Raw genomic sequence first — 21,774 nt, 5'->3', positions numbered from 1 at the left:
AATCTGTTGTGGCTTCAGGATGGGCGGAAGACAGCATCTCAAGGGTAAGAATGCTATCTATGACTATTCTTTTACATTATTTAACTATGAAGATGCTTTATCCCGTTCCTTTATTGGTTCAGGTCGTGGAAAGAAGATCTCGCTCATTCGGGCGTACGCGTTTTACCTTAACCTAGGAGGCGTACGTTAGCGAATGGACTCTAAAAATCACTGATACTGGTAAATGAAAGAACATTTCCACTGCTCATTGTTTCATTACCGTTCCCTGTGAAGTCCTTAGCGTAATCTCCGAAGCCGCCGAAATCTGTTTCCGATCAGAAGGTAGGAGCGTTGTCTGATTCGTTCAATCTCTTGTTTCTGTATCATTTTTATTAGATCTAAAATTATAAGCAAACGAATTCGTTTCGTTTAGTAGTAAATCTCTGTGTAAGTTCTTGTAACGATATCGATCCGTGAATTAGGGCTCCGATACCCGGGATGATGTCTCTCTTTCCCTCGATTTTTATTTTTTGTAATATAAAATGTCAACGCCATTTTAATGGACTCTGTTGATGTAGGAATTGATTGAAATCTAGTTTTCTAGAAGAAGACAATGTATGGAGAGGATTTAATATTTAAAGTTTTCAACTTCTGAATTTGTTTATAAAGACATTACATTCTGCTAATGTTAACAGGAAACTAGCTCAAGATGACATGTTTAATCCATTCCTACTTTGATAAGCTATTAATCGTAGTTTATGCAAATTATATCGCGTTAATTTGGGGCCATGAGTTATTTCTTTTATTTTTGTTCCTATCTGATCAACTTGAAGCTGGAAAAGCAGTGGATTACTACCACTGTGTAGAATACAAACTTTTGTTCTGTAGCTGGAAGTATTTTGATTGTCGTTTTAGCGTAGCACTTAATGCATTTTATGGTCTGCGAAATTTTTATTATATAAATTTTCTTTTCTCTCTAATGCAGGCGAGACTAGCAAGACCGTTGGTTTGGTTTGATATTCTATCATCGTTCACAATGTGCGTATTTTTTTTTCCCATTTAAATTCTTCGGATGTGCTTTGTTTTTCCTTTATTGGTGACCTGTGATGTGCAGGCTACTTAATGCTGTTCTCTCTCTTCTGATGCATATTATATACTCCTTGAAAGAGAAAAAATATATTTGATAGTACCCGGTTGGATGGGCTTTTTTTTTGGTTAAACAGGTTGGATTACATTTTTCAAATGCATTATTTAGCTGCCTTATGTCTTTCATAGTTATAATTATATTTTGAAGTTGATGGAGTAATGCTTTTGTATTGTGACTTTTTAGAAACACTAACAGACTTCATATTTTCTGGCTTACTATGGTCTTCTATAGTGTTAACTATTTTGTGGTTCTGTTTGGGTCTGCATGGTTTCTGATTCTCTTTCATCTTTTGGGTGACCTATCAGATTGTTATACGAATTTTCAACTTTATTTTATGGAAATTAAGTGAGAAGCATCTGGTTTTAGCATCTTGATTGGCTATCACATACTCACATGGCACCTAGTTTGCAAGGGGAAGCAAATACAGGAGAACCACTATTACAGGACAATTACAACGTGACTTAGTATTAACAAGATTAGAGTAAACTAGAACCGACTTCTTTGCTTGATGTTTATACTTTATACCTTCATCTCAACGTGTATGGCCATTTAATAAGTGAGAAGACAGCCAGACATGTCTCTTACTTCTAACATAGCAATGCTAATATGCTAGGAAATAACAAGAGTATCAAGCCATGTTAATGTGTGTAGCTTGGTGTTCAACATGTGTACACAACTAGATAATGAAAGATGGGCATGTCCTTGTTAGTTATGTATTCCTAAGAGGCTAATATGAATTTTTATCTCAGCTTTCTGTGGTCCATATAGTGTGCAAACAGCTCATGCTCATAACAGCCATGGTGAATTACTTTCTTCAATCAAAAGGCTCGTTTTCACACAAAAGCCCAGCACTGTTTTGAAAATAGAAGTATGCTTTGTTTTCAAATGTAGAAAAGGGTGCTTGTGAATATAAGTTTGGCTAAGATCTAGGTAACAAAGTCATTCATTTGGGGTGGCTCCTTATGTGAATAGACTTGTGTTGAAAGTAGAAGCGAGCTTAATGCAGTACCACTTGGCTGGTTGGACCAGCATGATAGGATTTGGAGACCCAAACCAAAACAGAACTGGTCCAATGGTTTTTGGTCCAACAAGGGTTCGAATTTATTTAGTAGGTTATTTATTTAAGTCTTATATTTGTTTTAGGTTACCTACGTAGGAGTTAGATAGAGTTACAGTTTGAATTGCAAGTTGTTATTTTCAGTTTCATAGTCTACCTAGGAGTCTTGTTATTTTTCCTTTAAATATTTTCATGTAACCCAACAATGGGAATAGTGAATTGAATAGAAGTTTGTTGAGTTTACTTTGTGAGAGTGTGTGATTGTGTGATCTCTTTTCCCCTTCCCTTGCAACTTTTCCTTTCTCCCATCTGGCCCTCCACCAAAGGGGCAATTAAATGAAGGTGTCAAATTCTAAAGACACCTATAGAGGTGTCATTTAGACACTCCATTTTAAGAAGGTCAAGTCAATCTCTTCTAAATTATATTTGAGTTTTGGTTAAATTTCCCCTATGTAATGAACATCCTCTGTAACAGTGTAACTGTTTATTCTCTTTGATATCCTAATCTTCTGTTTCAATTCAAAATTAGGAAATTTTATTTGGTTGGAAAATTGCATGAGCTCCAAATATTTATTCCTTTTCCTTGAAATAAAATTTTTGGACTCTATTGATATCATTTCTCAAGCTCCTTTATGGAAATTGTCTATTTATTTCACTTATCTATGAATTTGTAGCTTATCTTTGTTTTCTCAATCTAGGGCGGATGAAGAACCTGTTGATCCAAAGAAATATCTTGAAGAGACTTGCAAGCCAAAGTGTGTTAAACCTCTTCTTGAATATCAGGTATCTTCCAACTTTTGAATCTTTAAATATTTGGAGCTCAAAGACTTGGCGAATTTCTTCCCTTTGGACTATTTTTTTTTGGGTACTTAAACTGTTTGCTGTTATCTCTGGACCATTATTTATTGGTATTTGTCTTTGTAAGTTGGAATTCATTATCATCCCATAGGTCAGAAGCTATGGCAATCTCATGCATATTCTAATACCACTGTTTCTCCATTTCATGGTGTTTGAACTGTGTGATTAGAGCATCAAAGATGGTATTGCTATGTATCACACTGGTCAAGTACCTGGCCTTGAATGTGCTTTTGCAGCATCTAATATTGTAGAGACTATAGTCCATGGTCTTTCAATTTTGTAGTTTCAAACAACCGATATATATATGCTAACTATGGATAACCTATGCAATCTACCGTGGAATGGTTGTTGGTACAACCTGCAATACCATTTAAAATGGCAGCTCCTGCTCTGTAACTGTACCAAATTTTTTGTATAACATGGATTTATCAATATGGAATGATCATCTTGCATAAAATGCTAAATATCATTTTGTGGTAGAAGTATATTTTATTTTAAAATTTTGGTGAACTTATACTTATCATTAATAACGTGTTGTGAAACTTATTCTATGTTTTGGTTGAGTCTCAGATTGTTTGCTTTCCTTTTTGCCGGAAATCTGACTTATCATGACTATCATTTTATTGATTTATGATGTAGGTTGAGGTAGATTAGATGATTGAAAGTTCATTTATTTATTGTCTTGTTGACAAATATAAGTAACAACTGTGCAAGTATAGGGGAAAACATTTAATTTGGGTGTTTTGTGTGTGTGTGTTTTTTTTTTTTTTTGGGTGGGAGGAGGTGGGGGTGGTTGCCTGTACTTCAATATGACTGAGCATCACCTTACTGTAACATAGAAACATAAAATATTTATTTATTAACTCTTTGAAGCTGTAAAATCATTTAATTGGATGCATATTGCAGTTCAACTTTTGGATCTAGCTCTCCAATTGCCTGATTAGTTATTGATTTATATGGTGATGCCAGGATTGACTATGATGGTTCTGAGTCTTTCTGTTTATGGATAGTTTCATTTATAATGTGTTGTATTTGTTCTTCGTTGAATGCCGGTCGTGTTAGAGAAGAACTTTGAATTTGTTTATAAGAACAACTGATTGGTAGGAAAATTATTGATAATGGTAAATTTAAAAAGTGGGAGAAGAAAAGCTGGAAATGTTTTTGGGGGGAAGAATGAGATGCATTATCTTGAATCTGCTGAAGGAAGAAAACAGGAATAGCTTACAATTGAGGGAAATTGGATTTTATTGCTGCTTCCTATAGGTTTCTATGACTATTTGCAGATTGGTAAAGAAATATTTTTTCTATTTATTTACTTATTTTGGGGTTGGGATGTTTTATGGCCAAGAAGACTTGTATCAGACTTCAGAAGTGCAGCGTATATGGCCTCAGTGACTTCTCCACTTCTGTAATAGATGAAATAGTATGGAATATATATAATTTTTTTTGGGAAAGCTACATGACTAGTTGACTACTCGAAATTGGGTTTTGAATTACCTATCTACCCGGTGGAAGCTTTGGCTTACCATAAGGCCAAACCAAAGATTGGTATTTCTATTTTGCACACAAAACAGTAGCTGGCCTATGTATGTGAATCTTTAGCATGTGTTGTCTCTTTTTATTTGTCGAAAATGATCCAAAATGTCTCCACGAAGTGTTCTTCTATAAAGAGATGCCCAAATGCAATGGATTTTTTAGCTATTTGGATCTCACCTAACATGGTCTCTTCTCTCATGTCTTCTCTGTTGCTGCAACACGAGAGAATAACAGCAATGGTGGTGCACCCAACTCCAAAAACCTCCCATTTGTCGGCTCGATATAACAGCGTTTTGAAAAAAATTTCATGCAAAGATAGTGATTAGTCAAATTGGGAGAAATTTCTTAAAGAGAGATTGGTTTCCATTTCCAGTTTAGGGTTTCAGAAGATGTTCTCCTTCTGCTGGAGCTATGCAAAATTAGGGTCCTTAAATCAATGTGTTGCATGATTTTGGGTCTTCCAAGTTGCTAGGGCTGATGGATTTTGATATTTTGGCTGAGGAATACCCCAAGATCTGGTCCCCTTATTTTTCCCATTAAATAAAAAATGGCTGAGCCTTTTTTACACACACACACACACACACACACACACACATATATATATATATAGGCTGTGATTCAGGACTTGCTAAGCAGTGATTCAGGATTTGCCTCCTTGTGCTTCTTTCGGAGAGGTTCTGTGGGAGAAGGCATTGGCTGAATTTTGTCCTATGCTTGTATAATGACTATTCCAGCAGATGCAACATAGGGCAAAAGGTTGTACACGTAAGCTTGGCACTGTTTTGAGTGGTTTGGTAATATCCAAATTCAGTCTGGGTAATTAGGTGGCTTTGAAACATGGATGCGTATGTAGGATAGGTCAAACATTATTTTGTGTTATGAAGGTAATTTTCCTTTTTACCTTAAATGAATCTGATTAAAAAATTTGTTAAGATTTTGTATTGAACTTTTGCTGACTAGTATTGGTTGACAGATTGTTAATTTCTACCTGAAAGTCAAGAGTATGAAATTATCTCTCATCTATTGAATTTCTATTGGATTGGCCACAAGAATGTTCACTTTTCTTATCCATTGCTCATCTCTTAATATCAGCATTGTGTTCTACTTTTCTCAGTTTTGAAGATGTACTACTGGCAATAAAGTAATTTCTATTCCCCTCCCATGTAATGGACATCTGAACATGCATTGCATTCTATTCCACAAAAGGTACTTATCAGAGTAGTGAGTGAAAGCATACCTTAGCAAAGTGACTGAAACTGCCAGCACTTGTTTTGGGGTCTTGGCGCTTGCATATGTTCATTGAATGTTCTTTTTCAGAAATTGCATAGAAAAGGGTCATTTGAAACCACAAGGAATAGTACCAGTTAAGGATATGAAGATTTTGTGGATAATATTCCTTCTAGAGTTTGTCTACTTTCTCGTTTTAAATCTTATACTAGATCTTCTATGCTATTTCATAATAACTGGCAAGGCACTGTCTTAATTTTTGACTAACTATTCTTCTGAATGTTTAATCAGCATTTGGGATGCTTTGTGTTGTAAAATTTTGTGTCCTGGGGAAAGGGTCATAGGTGCTGGGCTCATGACTGACATTAGTCGAGTTAGTTCTTAGATGTGGTTGCAATTTAATTTGTATGAAAGTGAGGTGGTTTTATGCCTGGAACAGTGTCTGCTATTTCTTTGCTTGTGATTTTGTTGGCTCTATTTTCATGTATGGAATGACAGTTGAAAAAATCCATTACTTACCATTTGGTCCTTGAATAATTGGGTATTATGTGAAATGTCTCTGTTGATTGCAGTTACATTGTCTTGAACTTTTTATTTTTTAAATTACAGGCATGTGTTAAGAGAATCCAAGGTGATGAATCTGGTCACAAACACTGTACAGGGCAATACTTCGATTACTGGTCTTGTGTTGACAAATGTGTAAGCCCTCACTTCATTGTCGATATAGTTGGTTAAGTAAATTTTCCAGAATCTTCAGCTGAAACTGCTTTTTTGAAACACAGGTTGCACCAAAACTCTTTTCAAAACTGAAATAAAGAGGCGGTTCCATGGGGGGCATGCACGTTGTTGTCCACTCTATTTCATTGTCCACTAATAACTGTTTCCAAACTTCTGATTGGCTCTTATGTACCTCAAATGGTACTGGTTACAAATTTTTTGAACAATATAATCTCGGGTTAGACAAATAAAAGATGATGTTGAGAGTTGACTTCGTCAGCTAGTTTGATGTTGGTATCATGCACTTTGTCTCTTTTTTGAATGTTTTATATGTAGTTGGTTAGGCCAAGGAAGTGCATGATAAACAAGGTCAATATAACATTCACTATAGTTGGTGAACTTTGCAAGGGTCATGAACTGTGAAGTGGTAGGTAATGATAGACTTAAGTGAATAAATTTATAAATCTTATATCTTGCTCCTGTTTCACCAGTCAATGGTTCATAGCCAAGGTTTAAAAAGGAATCAGTGCTATCAAATTTCATTTGCCTGCGATTATTTGTAGTATGAAATGGGTCAATCATCCACTTTGGTATCTTATTGAACAAAAATGGTGATATTGTTCCTCCATTGATCAAGAATTTTGATTTTTGTGTTGATTTTGATATGAAAGCGAAATTTTGATGGAAATATTGTACACCTCAGCCAAAAAACTAAATTATGTATTTTGGTGGCCTAACAGTGGAGTTTTGTTGTGAAGCTTCAGGGCAAGCCTATTTAACTATGATTACATATATTCAAGCCAATAGATTTTTAAAAAGAAAGGCACACCAAAAATGACAGTTTGGCTTTGATTCTTAGATTACTATTGGATGCTATCAGCGTGCATGGATAAACATGAATCTCATGCGAATACATGGGACAATTATTGATTGAATTAGGTCAATGTGATGCATGTCTAAAGGGCAGCCTTGGTGCAATGGTAAAGGTTGCTCCATTGTGACCAAGTGGTCATGGGTTCGTGCCGGAAAAACAACTTCTCTGTTTAAGAAGGGTTAAGGCTGCGTACTTTATGATTTATGATCCTCCCCAGACCATGGAGTGGTGGGAGTCTTGTGCACTGGGTACACCCTATTTTGATGCCTGTCTAGACCAAATCATGAATTTTTTATTATCTAATTGCCAGAATGGCTATACACTTGGTAGGGCATGTAAGAAAGGTTCCTACTATGGGTGTGTACAAACCTTTTATTTCTATACCTATGAACCGTATTGTGGCCTTCGAACCCTATTATGTGTTGAAGTGTTTCTCTCTGTCATTACACATAATCGTAAGAACTTGGCTTTGATACCACTTGTTGAGATAAATAAATATTTTTTCATCTGTGTGTAAGTTATGATAAGTATAATGAACAAGTATACGCAATACTAGCTATGTAAATAATTAAATCAACCAAGTCACAAAACAAACGTATCAATTTTAATGTGGAAAACCCTTGAAAGTGAAAGGGAAATAATCACAGGACTTGGTCCAGATAAATCTTCTACTTGTCACATAATGCCCATTCTCTTTTGATAATTTAATAGAACCGTCAAAAACTGTATAGCTGGACATTGGAATGAAATGACATGATGAGTTAAAAGCATCTTCACTCTTTAACCTTTCATCAACCTTCACTCTTCCCTCTCTATCTGGCTCCTTTACTTGTTCTCTAACTCATATCGTTGCTCATAATCAAGAGAAAAAGCCCTTGTTAGATTACAAAGTAATTCACCAAAATAAGTGGATTCACAAGATTATACAATCTTCAACTCACCAAAATAAGTGGATTCACAAGATTATACAATCTTCAACTCAAAACCCAATGTGACAAATACGGGAGAAACAACAGTATTTTCCCTATTTTTCTTGACAAAGAGAACATTGTCACACCACTATCCAAATACAAAGAGCACCCCAAAAAACCACCAAAATATTTTTTTCCACTCGAAAAAAAGTAAAATAAAATAAAAAATAAAAAGAGAAAAAATGACCTTTTGATCTAATATCTATGATTCGGCCAATACATATCAGTATTGATATCGACATTATTGGTGATCGATATTGGTTCCTACATATTAATGAACTACGCCCATAACATCAAGGATGCTCAAGATTTTGGATTCAACTCCTTTCTTTGGAGGGCATTGCCCAATGAGTGCCCAATGAGGCATCCAACGGCTGGATTGTGCTGTATACATCCCGGTGCATATTCAGTCAGCCATTGAGATGTGCGCGGCATAACTCAACCGTTGGATGCCTCATTGGGCAATGTCCTACAAGGAGAGGAGCCCAATCCCAAGATTTGCGTCGATTTTATCAGGCTCGAAGGTGCTCAAAGAAAGGAGGTTAATCTCATTCCAAAATTATTAGCTTCTAATAGCCTTCTTTTGTCATTATCACAATATTGCAGTTAATCGCTAATCTTTTATGCATTGTTTTGAAGGTGTCATTTAGGGGTGTCAATACCCAACCCGAACCGGTGAAAGCGGCCCGAACCAGCCCAAACGAGCCCGGACCACACCGGGCCGAATTCTTAATGGTTCGGTTCGATTTGTGGATCCATAAAGGCAAACGGTTTGGTTTGGTTTGGGCTAGCCCGACGGTGCACCGGTAGCCCGAACCGTTAGGCCCGAACCCAAACCGAACCGACCTAACCCGATAAATGAGTAAATCAATAAATGCCTAATGCCCTATTGCCCCCTAAATGTGTTGTGATAGTTTCTCACTTTATCTCATATCCCTTGTTAGTGATTACCCAATCAATTGTATCCATAGGCCATAGGACATAGGATACAAAGATGCATTGTATTTGAAATATTTTATGTACTTAAAAGAGAAAGAGAAGAAAAATTAGCACTAACCGGACCTTACTAGTTATATAAAACCGGTACCAAACCGAATCCAAACCGATATCAACCAGTTATCATAAACCGAAACCGACACGAAACCAAACCGCACCGAAACCGAATATTTCTTAATGGTTTGGTTTCGATTTCTATAAAAGTCACACTGAAACCAAAAAGCCCGAACCGAAAACAGCCCGTTGACACCCCTAGTGTCACTTAACACAACAAGTATCGATATTGATTAATTTATCCCAGAAATCCAAACGAAAGTTGAATTTTTCTTAAAAAAAAAAATCTGACCAATAACCAGAAGGTCGATGGATTTCGGGTTAAATTTTATGAGCGGTTATGATTTGGGTTTTTTAAGTTCGGCCACCCCTAGCCCAGAATGTATCCTCCGAAGAAGCTGGTGCAGTGGGGTTCCGAATGGGTCCGCTCCATCTGGTTTTTCTGTGAGCCTATATGGGCCGGCCGGATGAGGATAATTATAATAGATGGCTTTTTCGGTCTATCAACAATGGCAACTCGTGAGTCGTGACTCGCGTAAGGACCACGAGAGTATGTAAGAGACCTCTGCATCTGTAATTGAAGAAGCAGGGTTCAGAAAAGCAGAAAAATCATAAAAATGGGGAGCGACGGGAAATCGAAGAAGAGGCGCTCGTCTTCAATCTCCGAAGGTCTTCATATTCCCTTCAATACAATCTATTCCTTTGTGATTTAAAGCTATATTACTGTTCTACTTCATATCTGTTCGGTTTGGGTTTTCTCAATAAGAGAGTCGTAGTTTTTGGGGTTCCTGCAGAAGAAGGCAGGAGGAAAAAGTACAGAACCAGAGACGATAGGGAGAGAAAGAAGGTCAAAAGCGACAAGAAAGAAAAGATTAAGAGCGAGAAATCTCACAAGCACTCCAAACGCCACTCTGATAAAGGTTTGAGTAGTGTTGTAGTCGCCCGCCCTCATTTCTCTCATGCCTTCTATCTCTTCTTATATTTGTTTGAGATAGACTTCTCACAGGCTGCAATATGTATTTATCTGTTTTTTTTTTTTTGGGATCAATATATGTATCTATTTGTTGATTACGTTTTATTTCATTTGGAGTTTCTAGTTATTTATGTCACTTAATTATCTTCTTTAGGGCCAGAAACCTTAATTTCAGTTTCCTTCTTTTGTTTCTTTCTTTTCAAGCACGGATTCTAGCTTAGTTCATTGTTGTTTCCTGGAACTATCTCTTTAAGGCTAAAGTTGTTGCATATACAATGCACAATCTTTCAATTTGGATTCAATGGTTTTGACTTTGTCTATATATGAAGTACCAACAATTTCTATCAATTTGTGCTAAATTATCAGATTACTGAATGATCACTTGTCATTACCGTCTGTGGAGATGAGAGTCTCTCTGTGAATTTTTGGCCATATTGACTCGGGAAAGTTGCTCTCAGGAAAGAAGTCTAAGGAGAAGCATGACAGGAAACATCACAAACGGGACCGACAGTCAGTGAGTTCTCTTATCAACCATGTCTATTTGGAAAATGTTTGTTAACTTCAATTTTTAGCCATTTGATGCAGACTTATCATCGATTTAATTGACCCCATTGTCTTGTTATATAAAATGCTACTCTGTGAGTGTGTGTGGAGTCTTCTGAATGGTTGGGGCACTAACGAAGCTTTTAAGAAATATAAAATTTTGACGTTCCAATAGGGTCAATGTTTTTGTCAGTTGTTTTAATTTGGGATTTTTTCTTGGATTGATTGATAACAAAAAATTTATTGACTCGAATTTACAGAAAGCGAAAAACAAAGATATGGTAGAGAAGGGTATGAGAACAATAAGAGGAAAAGAAGGGAAAGAAAAAGGGGCTGTAGATTCAGTGAATCACAATGGAAAATTATGAACATTTTACACCTCCTAAGGAAAAAAAAAGGCATTGATTGCACTGAAACACGCAGGAGGAGAATAAGAGATGCAGTGATGTACAGGCCATTTCCAGAGCTCCTGATATGGAAGTTTCAAAGTGCCTGTGGTTGCTCCAAATTATAGCATTACAATGGTCCACCTTTACTACAACTTTGGAAAATGAAATGTCCTGCTGGTAGCAGCATATGCTAAAGCATAAGCCTTCTTTGTTGGAGTTCCTGACTCGAATTAATCTTGAATAAGTAAATTTAATTATTCTAGTAGCTCATCTGAAAAGGTCGCCAACACTTGAACCAAATAGTACAACATCCCTACATTTTAGTACATATTATGTGTTTTTTTTTTTGGTGGTAGAAAGCACATATTATGTGTTCTACTTTCTCCTTTAAACAGCTTCTATACAGCCTTGTCTATATGTAAATGATTTAGTTCATGGGGCCCCTTGGTGAAGTTGGATGGGGTTATAGAGGCTGTAAGAGGACAGTAGAGAGGGTGGATAATTCAATGGGCTAGAGTTTTGGCATTTATGGAGGGGCTGGATTAGTGTTCTAATCCACTGTGAAAGCAAGTTGGTGATGGTTTGATGGGAAAAGAAGTAAACTATGGCTGGTTGTGTGGGAGGAACAAGGCTGCTGTATCAGTAACAGAAAGTAAAATGAAGAAGAGGAGGAGAGAAGGGGGAGATGTGTAAATCCACCTTCAGGGGACTTGCAAATGCCTGCACCAAGGTTCTGAACTTCTAAATCTCGGTTTCAAGGCCGGTTTCAACCAGCCAGGAAAGCAAGATTTCCCAGGTTTCGGTCGAAACCTTGTTGAAACCTAGTAAATTTTGGGCAAAACTCGACATGTCATGGGCTGGTCAAAACTGGATGAAACTGGACTGGTTGAAATTGGTTAAAATTAGTTGACCTGGTATTTTTTAGTCGAAATTATTGAAATTTCCGAAATATTGTCGAAACCTGGTCGACTTGGGAAACCGAGATATCTTCAACCGAGATCTTGAACGGGCCTGCACCAATGACATATTTGTGAGAAAAGAAACCCTTCTTCATTCTCAAATCTGTGGGGCTTCCCATCTCGTGTCCTATTACAATTAGGAGTCTAATTGCTTTTCCCAACTAATGACCTACTAAGAAGTCAATCCGAAAGTAGGAAAACTCTCACAAAGCATCTGGTCAGCCTTGAAATTCCTCCTAACTATCATAATTACAGACAAACCGAAAAACATTGAAAAGTCTCCAATATTCTGATGACAGAAAATATTAAAACGTAAACTACATAAACTTTGACTGACAGTGTCTCCTAAACTATCCAAATGATAACAGAAATATTTAAAAGACATATTGTGGGAGTCTACGAGTGAAAACCTTCTGACATGACCTGCTGCAAGCTTTGTAAAATTGAAATTAGCAGTTATTCTCATGCAGATTAAATACCAATTACTAACATAACTGCTGTATAGAGAGGACTGTTCAAAGATGTGGCAAATCTTAATTTGACAGCATTGCTATCGAAATGTAGATCAACTCTAGACAAACTCGTACCCAGTGCATAAGGTTCCCGCCACTGTGGGGTCTGGAAAGGGTCATAATGTACGCAGCCTTATCCCTGCTTTCATAGAGAGACTGTTTCCAGACTCGAACCTGTGACCAGTTGGTCACAATGGAGCAACCTTTACTGTTGCACCAAGGCCTGGCCTCTCTAGAAAAACTCATGTGAAACATAGATTTACTAAGAGAACTTGCATGTAAGGACTGGGCTGGGCTGAACTTAGAGAGCTTAACCCCTGATGGAGTTGGTCTTGATTGGACTCGGTGCATTGGCTTTTCATATGTTAGGGTTGTGAAAGGGTAGGATTAATTTTAGATTTAGATGCAAGCCCATGTACCAACTCATTTGTACTAGTTTACGATATTTGGTAGCCCTAGTGTAAACCTGTGAGCTAATGTTTCTTTGACAATTCTTTTAGATGGTGCTCACCAGAGTGGATACTTTTTAAATTGATGAGACCATGCCTATGCATATAATGGAAGAAAAACAAAGGGAATTGCCTTGATATCCCTTCTTAAAGAAGTAGTGGACAAGGTCGGTGGCATGCATAAACGCTCTTTAAGTTTTGCCATTTTCTTTTCTAATCCTTCCCATCTATGGCGTGAGCCACCTTTAATTTGCAACAACTTCATCTCCATTATGCTCATTTTTGTATATTTTTGTTTTCATTGTCCAAAATCAGCACCATATGGCATACATTGTCTTGTAGTCACCTTATAAAATTTACACTTTAGTTTTAGTGGTCATAGACCATAAAACATTCTAGAAGCTCATCTCCACTTCCTCCACTCTTCTTGAATTGCTCCTGCCTTATTTATGATTTAACCATGATATCAAGGAGGATCATTCTGGAATCTGGGGTATCTCTTGGTTGTCAATCTATCCCTCCATTACCAATTTTCACTATAATTGCACTTATGTGTTCTGTTTTACTTTGACATATCCAGTGAAGACTTTTAATTCTAAACATACTCTATGATTCTAACTTGGCACCTCCCCTTATCTACTCTTACCCATTAAAACTATATTACTAGCAAGCAATGTGCACCATGACACTTCATTATTCAGTATAAAACATCGACAACTAGGAATGAATAGGGGAAGTTGAAGGATGGGAATTTTTTTTTTTTTTTTTGGGGGTGGGGGTTGCTGCTGGATGGGAAGGTATTCAGATCTACTTTTTTACCCTTACTAGGTGTAAACACTTTTTGTAGTGCATGTTATGATTTAAGAGTAGTCCTTCCCCCCAGCCCGCCCCCCATCCCCCCCCCCCCCCCCTTGCAAAAGAAAAAGAAAAAGAAACTAAACCCAAGTCCTTGTACTGGATTTATCAAATTGAAAATTTTCTAAAATAGGAGAAAGACAGAATCAAGATAAATTCCATGTATCCATTTGTATTTTGTAATGGTCACAGTGATAGCTTTTGAAGAGATAATGAATGTTAAGTATATGTATTTTGGAGTGCAAGGAGAGAACAAATGTCTGAACATAACTCGTGCTGCAGCTAACTGTGGGTGGTTACTTGTGCGCATGCATGCTAACTTCCTTCAAGTGTGAGATATTTTAGGATACGGAGGTGTAAGTCCGCGTACATTTTGGCCCTCCCCAGACCCCTCAATGGCCGGAACCTCGTGTACTGGGTATGCCCTTTTTAGGTGGTTTTTCTCTCTGTCTCTTGTTTGAACTCTAGATCTCATTGAGCCACAGCTTCACTTTAGGCTATTTTCAGTTATCTTGAAAGTGCAAGAAAATAAAAGATGGAATAGGATAAGAAAGGAAAAGGTGGAAAAGGAGAAAAATAAGGAAGAAAAATTGCCACTTGCTTCTATCAGTTTGCTTGGCAACTTGGCCAGACAGTGAGGGAAATAAATGCACAAATTAAAAAAATTAACAATAAATGCACACACACACACTTCTTGGACAGTAGTGTGCCACCACATTTGCCAGGTTTGGCACTTCTGGAATCACTATTATTTAGCTTTAGTCTTCCTTCTCCATGATCCTTCACACACACACACACACACTTCTTGAACAGTAGTCTGCCATTGTTAGGTTTACCACTTCTGGAATCACTATTATTTAGCTTTATTCTTCCTTCTCCACGTTCCTTCTAGCATCACAGCAATAGAATCTGGGGCTTCTGGTGCCTCTTTCCACACACACACACACACTTCTTGAACAGTAGTCTGCCATTGCCAGGTTTACCATTTCGGGAATCACTATTATTTAGCTTTAGTCTTCCTTCTCCACGATCCTTATTGCATCACAGCAATAGAATCTGGGGCTTCTGGAGACTCTTTCACTTCTTGAACAGTAGTCTGCCACCACTATTGCCAGGTTTACCACATCTGGACAAGTGCTCTCTGAACCGTGCCATAAGGTCACCCATAACACGATTCTCCCACTTGAGTTACCGCTCCGTGCTAGAGCAAGCCTTTGGGGCTGCAATGGTTGAACAAACATAGCTTATGGTTGTCTGCTTGCTTAGACCAACCCATCTACAAAGGCACATGACCTAGCCAAGTAATAATACCAGGTGGCAATGGGTGGGCCTTGCACCTAAGGCATGCACTATAGTAGTGTTGCCTGAAAAAAACTTTTATTTTCTCAAAGTGTTAAGGACTTGAGGTTTCTTCATTTCCAGATTTACCGGCGGGTAAGGGAGAGGCAAGAGGAAAAACCCACCGCTATATTTATTTTGAATACAATTCATGATGATAGCCACACCATCAAAGTAGCAATCTGATACCAAATAGCTGAACCGAGATTATTATTGAGAAACAAGCGTTCAAGGCTCTCAAAATAAATTGCAACATTTACACGTTTTATCAAAATTGTGATTAGTCTTCCTTATGGAGATATATATTATTGGTGGTGTAATTTTGGTCCATTTTAAAACCATTATATTGTGGGAAATGAGAATGAATTTCATTCCTAGATTTAAATGACAACTTTGACGAAGATCAAATGAATATCACTTTTGAGTTCTGCTGTATAGAGAATTTGTTGGGCAGATTTTGGTGGGTTGATAGTTGATGGGAGGGATAGACTAGATTTATGAAAAGGTAAGATTTTGTGTAGTTGAAGGTGAGATTGAGAGGAAAAAGAGAGAGGAGGAAAGGTGACATAAAAGGGGTGTATTGGATTGTTTTATGTTCCTACAAAAAAATGGGTTGTGTTGTGTGCTAACAGAAACTAGAAATTATGGAAACGATACCTAGTTGGGTACATGAGGTAGATTTTTTCATGGTGAGCGTGGAGGTTGAAATGAGTGGATTATGGGTTGGAGTTGAGATCAGGGTTTAAAAACACGGAATTGGGATCCGGATCGGATCGGAACGGCCTGGATTGGCCCCTGAATCAGTGTTTTAATGCCATTTAGGGTTTTTCCGTACAAGGATCGGCCAATCCAATCCCGATGCTTGAAATCCTGGTTGAGATTATGACGAATAAATAAGGTTGGTTATGTGGATGTTGTGGGTTTCTTTAAACAGTAAAACCAAAAGTGGGAAGTAGGAATGAAGAAGAGAAGACGAAATGTACAAAAAATTTCTAGTGATCCACCTTAGCAATAAATCCACAAGTAATTGGAGCTAGCTCCTCATTGATGTGTAGAATAGGTTTTTTTTTTTTTTTTTTTTCTTTTTTTTTTGTGTTTTTTTTGGGTGGAGAGGTTGCTTGGGATCTTAAATGGACTATTAGGAGAACCCTCAAAATTGGAAACCACTTTAGGAGGGTGAAGAGGAAGAATAATTAGGGATCAACCCCCATTCTTAAACACTAACTTGAAACCAACCATGGTGGTGGGGCAAGCCTATACAGCCTCACTAAATATCCCAAATTATAAAAACTAAAGAACAATTACAATGCCCTACCTAATGCAGGAAAATGGTTCCTTCATGCCTACTTTGAATGTTACCACATGGACAGATCATTTGGATATTCTGACCATTGGATTGAGAGGTTATGGTCTGGATTAGCCATGTGTTAAATTTCAGATCCTAATTCAATTAAATACCCTCCTGTGTAGTGGCATGCATCCTTATGTATGTCTGTGCATACCTATGTACTCCGACCATTACTGTGCAATGTGCATTCTCCCATAGCCTTGGATTTTTTAAGCTTTGTTTTGCCACATGGTACACTCCGATAGGGCTTAAACTTGAAGTGTGAGCAGGGGACCTAGGGGCAAAATTTGGGCCCATCTGATCCGGTATGCCAGAGTTCTTGCATTTAAAGTGGGCAGGTAGGAAGGTTTCCTACCAAGGGTGTGTAGGAGGCTGGTAGTTACCACCCCCCCCCCCAAAAAAAGAAGAAGCCATTTACCTAATTAATTACATTTCTGCCACTGCTATACAAGAACGAATTTGACTGAGCTTAACTTTAAAACTACTTAACCTATTCAAAACCTATATGAAGACCTAACTAATGAGACAAATTGGTAGTTACCACACCCCTGTAGGAAGGTTTCCTACCATGGGTGTGTAGGAGATTGGTAGTTACCACACACATACACACACCCCAAAAAAAAAAAAAAAAAAAGCATTTACCTAATTAATTACACTATACAAGAACGAATTTGACTGAGCTTAACTTTAAAACTACTTAACCTATTTAATATATTACCTACGAAGACCTAACTTATGAGACAAATTCTGGAAAGGTTCCTTTCTCTGGGACCCATAAGCCAACAACTCCCCACAAGCTATTTCTTCTTTCCTTTATTGGCCTATGGTACATCAATTTTACAATGGTATTAGATATTATTTCCTTGATTTTATAGTTTTAATTTGTGTACTTTTCTTGAATCATATTGACTTGGTATTGTAAGTATTGCTTGATCTGTATCAATTTCAATTGGGTAAGAAGTTTATGCTCTCATATGATGATTTACCCTTTCTGTTGTAGTACAAAAAAGAACTCCTGTAGTGTTGTCCACGGACTTGTTAATATTGATTTGTTATCCAGCAGTCTTTTTCTGCAACTGTCGTTCACATTCATGCTTGTCTTGCACTCTAAGCTGGTAATTCTTGTATTTGCCCATGAATAAGTGGTTCATGGTTAATCTTCATATTCAGTAATTGATGTTATTTGCAAATTATCAGTAATTAATCTGTGAGACAAATTAAATCTCTCTCTCTCTCTCTCTCTCTCTCATGCAATGTCTTTTTCCGTTGTTGGGATAGCTAATATGTCCTGACGATTGTCTTCTGTTTAAAATGTAAGTTTCAAGAGCTTTCCAACGATGACTATTTCTCCAAGAATAACGAGTTTGCAACATGGTTGAAAGAAGAGAGGGGATTATTTTTCTCTGATCTTTCGTCTGATGCTGCACGTGAACTATTTCAACACTTTGTCAAGGATTGGAACAGCCAAAAGCTTGAATCCCAATACTATGAAGGCATTGCAAGTGGTCCCCGGACTCGGCATGACTGGAAACTCATACAAAATCATACATGAGAAAATCTGTGACATTGCTCACTGATAGCTGTCTTCTGCCACTGCCTTTTGAGGGAGGGGGGGGGGGAGGGGGTTGGGAGTTGATAATTGAAAACCAGCAGTGCCGGTCTTGTCATTGGTTCTTTTTCTTGTAATCTAATCTAATCTAATATACTTTTTCACTTTTGAATGTGTTTCTTTCCCCCATATCATGATCATATTGGCATCTGATGAAAAGAGTTGCTTTCTGGTGTCCGACCATTTAATGTGAAACTTCCCACGCCTAGTAGAGACTGTAACCTTAGCAAATCAATTCAGAGAGCACTCAGAGCAGAAAGATGCAATGAACATATCTCTTGGATTGGAAATTATGGATATGATCAGGGAACAATTCATGCAGCCCTTGCTGTTAAACCCGTCCAAAGGTGTGGACTACTGGACTCTTGTCAACTTGAGATGCCACATGGTGAAAACCGTGTGGCAAAAAATGCCTTGCCTATGTCTATACCTGTGATACAATTTTCTTTTGACATGCAAGTTTCAAGGGGAGTTGAACTCACGACCTCCTAATTATGCCTGTGATGCTTCTTTTTCTCCTTATGTTATGTTATTATCTCTTATGGAACTCACCATGTTCACCAAAATGACCTTATCAGGAGCATTCTTTCTGGTACCTTTTTCCTCCCAAAGCCATCTTTCTGCCATGGTTGGTAGTTGGTAGTTTGGTATAAAGGTACTGGAATTCTTGATATGACTTATTTTCCTCCAGACTCAAGCTGTTGCTGGTAAACACTTTGAGTTAAATAGTGCATGGAAATGGCTAGACTCAAGCTGTTGCTGGTAAAAACTTTAAAGTTAAATGGTGTATGGAAATGGATAGATGATGATAAATGATAAGGAGAGGGTTTTCTCAGCAAACAGCATAGGGAGTGCACCAATGAAGAGCAATAAAATGGTTTATATATATGGGATAGAGAGTTTATTTCATGAGAGAGAGAAAGAGAGAGAGAGAGAGAGAGTTTAATCTATCTGTTGTCTTCTTGATCTATTGTTAATATCAATAGGTTAAGTAGAGAAGGAAGAATTCTTTCATCACTAGTAACGTGACCTTGTGATTGGATTCATGTCATCATTACCTCTCATTCCATATTGTATATAATCAAGAGTATCTTTAAAAGGTCAGATCTCCATGGCAAGGAGATTCTCTAATCACCAGGGAGGAAAACAAAAGTGGGTCCATTTCAATATGCCATCCTGCTCAGCCTTTTATTGGTGTATGCTTCATCAGCCCATCTAAGTTCTCATGAAAAGAAGACATTGGCCACTTCACATGTCAAAATGTAATGAGGTGACTTGGTGATCTTAGAATCTTTAGATTCTTACAGAGGGCCCACCTAAAGTAACGATACTTGGAGACTATTATTGCTCCCCCCCCCCCCCCCCTCGTGCTTTTCCCTCTCAGCTTCCATCCACTCTTGAGCTCCTCTTTTCATTTTATTTTATCAAACCATTCTTCAGAATTTTTTTGGGGTAAAAACCATTCTTGAGATGATATTCATTGGATAGGAACAACACCCACCTCTCTCTCTCTCTCTCTCACACACACACACCTTTTCCTTGTTAGTGAACCATAACAAATTATTTCTCCTAAAAAATTATTTGCCCCAAAAGAAAGCAAAGACAAAAATAAATGTTAAGGAAGTCTGCACTTTACATTTGAAATTTGTACATCTTTTTTGAAGTATGAAATTTGTACAATTTGTACACTTTTCCCCCCTCCCCCTGTGGGAAAGCTGGGATCAAACCTCTAACATCAGTTGAGAAGTACACTATATTTAGATACTACTATGGTAACTACGTATCAAACCTTCTGGTTCTAGAGGTACAATGACTTCTTGTGGCGGCGGCGGTGGTGGTGGTGGCGACGAACTTGTTTGGCTGCAGCCTACAATTTTCTGACAAGTGTCAATCAGGCAGTGGCGACAAGTAGGACATGAGGAGTGTTCCAAGAGCCATTTGTCGATACACCGAGTATGGAATCCATGGTTACAGTTGGGCAGGACCCTAACCCGCTCACCCGGTGCGAACTCGGAGAGGCATATGACACACTCAGTGTCCAATCCAGGTAGCTTTAGCTCAGCTGAGTAAGCTACTACAGGGAACAACTTGAGGGCTTTTTTCTTTACTCCAGTGTTGGTTTCCCTATTATTTGATCTGTTGTTGTTGTTGTTACCTGATTCAAAACTCACTTGGGTTGGGCACCTTAGTGCACATCTAATGATAGAATTAAGCCCAAGTGCACAAATTAGAGCACACAAGAGAACTGAAAGGATCATCACTACATTTGCATCAAAGCTACTTTGGCCGGGATAGGGTTCGGATGATGACCAATTATGCCCTTGGCTTGGTGGAGTTGCAGTTTCTTGTGAAGGTTGATATAGAGGAGTGTGTAGTAACAATTTCCTTGAGTGATGAACATTTCTTTGAAGATCTTGAAACAACAATGGAAAGGAAGAGGAAGAAGAAGAAATAGGAGGAGACATCAATTTTGAACTAAAAAAATGAAGTTTTTGAGAGCCTGTGTGGGTTTTGAGTTATGGATGGAATTCCCAGGTGGTTGTAATGGGGGGATTTATATAGAGTGGGAAAGGAAAGGAAAAGAAAGGAAAAGGGTTGATTTAGCTTTTTTGAGTTTTAATACAGAAGCAAGATCTCAAAACATTGGGAGTATTATACTTTGAGAATATTCAAGGCATTACAAGATTTTGTTTTTCTATATAAAATATTTCATCCAATCTTTGGCTTAGTTTTATTCTATTAAATGAAGTGTCAAATTAAGTGGGACGGCTACTCATGCTGCCAGTGTAGGAGAATCTTCCAACGCCACATCAATTTACTTTGGCTTGGCTGCGTAGGAAACTTTTTCTCTTGTATTAAATTTCCATCATTTGGATCTCCCACTAAGCTCTTGTAGTTTCTAAGGGCTTTTCTAATCAGCCATGGCCCATGCCATTTTCTATGCTGCCGGAAGTGACACGTGGCCCAAAGACACTGATCGGGGACCCAGTCTTCCATGAAGAGGGGGTGTTTTGGGTTAAAAAATTAGTCTCGTCATTGATGACCTGGGAAGGCTTGTATTAGTGGCTAAGCCTAGTGGGCTTGTGTGTATTTATATAAAAAAACAAAAGGTGGGCTTTTTGTCCCATTGGAAGGAGACGTATTTGTGTGTCCCTAGCTTTGGATCTGAGTGAGTTACACGTCAAAATATTGTCATTCTCCAACTCAAATCGTTTGGAGTCTTTGCTTATCTCATTTGGATTGAGCTGAGTTTAAGTGCTGATCAGGGTTTTTAAAAATCGAATCGGCTCAGCCAAGATCGATCTCGATTCCTGTTGATTTGATGCCTAGAATTAAGGGTGTCAAATTAGAATCGGAATCAAAATCTGAATCCGTATCAATAC

At 37.8% G+C, this 21,774-nt stretch overlaps 3 protein-coding genes and 1 long non-coding RNA gene across 4 annotated transcripts; 2 read left to right on the top strand and 2 right to left on the bottom strand.

Moving 5' to 3' along the window:
- The first annotated feature begins 206 nt into the window (after nucleotides 1-206).
- On the top strand, nucleotides 207-6,804 carry LOC122659595 (cytochrome b-c1 complex subunit 6-1, mitochondrial). Its single transcript, XM_043854698.1, has 5 exons — nucleotides 207-321; nucleotides 965-1,017; nucleotides 2,882-2,966; nucleotides 6,414-6,503; nucleotides 6,587-6,804. Coding segments are annotated over exons 2-5 (210 nt in total). The 5' UTR covers nucleotides 207-321; nucleotides 965-1,015; the 3' UTR covers nucleotides 6,620-6,804.
- Nucleotides 6,805-9,888: 3,084 nt separating this feature from the next.
- Nucleotides 9,889-18,392, top strand: LOC122656981 (style cell-cycle inhibitor 1-A). The gene is made up of 5 exons (XM_043851706.1): nucleotides 9,889-9,962; nucleotides 9,993-10,085; nucleotides 10,211-10,336; nucleotides 10,848-10,903; nucleotides 18,101-18,392. The coding sequence occupies exons 2-5, from the start codon at nucleotides 10,034-10,036 to the stop codon at nucleotides 18,332-18,334; spliced, it is 468 nt and encodes a 155-aa protein (XP_043707641.1). The 5' UTR covers nucleotides 9,889-9,962; nucleotides 9,993-10,033; the 3' UTR covers nucleotides 18,335-18,392.
- LOC122656989 lies at nucleotides 13,111-15,066 on the bottom strand. The gene is made up of 3 exons (XR_006332201.1): nucleotides 15,032-15,066; nucleotides 14,588-14,593; nucleotides 13,111-13,285 (listed from the first exon to the last, which is right to left on the bottom strand). It is a non-coding gene; the product is annotated as an uncharacterized LOC122656989 (long non-coding RNA).
- Nucleotides 18,393-20,006: 1,614 nt separating the features above from the next.
- LOC122645833 (RING-H2 finger protein ATL78-like) lies at nucleotides 20,007-20,859 on the bottom strand. Its single transcript, XM_043839218.1, has one exon. It carries the CDS (start codon nucleotides 20,854-20,856, stop codon nucleotides 20,149-20,151), a length of 708 nt encoding a protein of 235 aa, XP_043695153.1. The 5' UTR covers nucleotides 20,857-20,859; the 3' UTR covers nucleotides 20,007-20,148.
- Nucleotides 20,860-21,774: the final 915 nt, after the last annotated feature.

Source organism: Telopea speciosissima, chromosome 1 (genome assembly GCF_018873765.1).
Source record: "Telopea speciosissima isolate NSW1024214 ecotype Mountain lineage chromosome 1, Tspe_v1, whole genome shotgun sequence".
Taxonomy (NCBI): domain Eukaryota; kingdom Viridiplantae; phylum Streptophyta; class Magnoliopsida; order Proteales; family Proteaceae; genus Telopea; species Telopea speciosissima.
This window is presented reverse-complemented; position numbering and strand designations above follow the sequence as displayed.

Bases quoted from the DNA above. Each gene is read 5' to 3' on its own strand.
- LOC122659595 (XM_043854698.1), top strand. The intron at 2,967-6,413 runs GTATCTTCCAAC...TTTAAATTACAG, and splicing joins AACCTCTTCTTGAATATCAG to GCATGTGTTAAGAGAATCCA. The intron at 6,504-6,586 runs GTAAGCCCTCAC...TTTGAAACACAG, and splicing joins GGTCTTGTGTTGACAAATGT to GTTGCACCAAAACTCTTTTC.
- LOC122656981 (XM_043851706.1), top strand. From the start codon at position 10,034: ATGGGGAGCGACGGGAAATCGAAGAAGAGGCGCTCGTCTTCAATCTCC. The intron at 10,086-10,210 runs GTCTTCATATTC...GGGTTCCTGCAG, and splicing joins CTCGTCTTCAATCTCCGAAG to AAGAAGGCAGGAGGAAAAAG. The intron at 10,904-18,100 runs GTGAGTTCTCTT...TTAAAATGTAAG, and splicing joins ACAAACGGGACCGACAGTCA to TTTCAAGAGCTTTCCAACGA.
- LOC122645833 (XM_043839218.1), bottom strand. From the start codon at position 20,856: ATGTCTCCTCCTATTTCTTCTTCTTCCTCTTCCTTTCCATTGTTGTTT.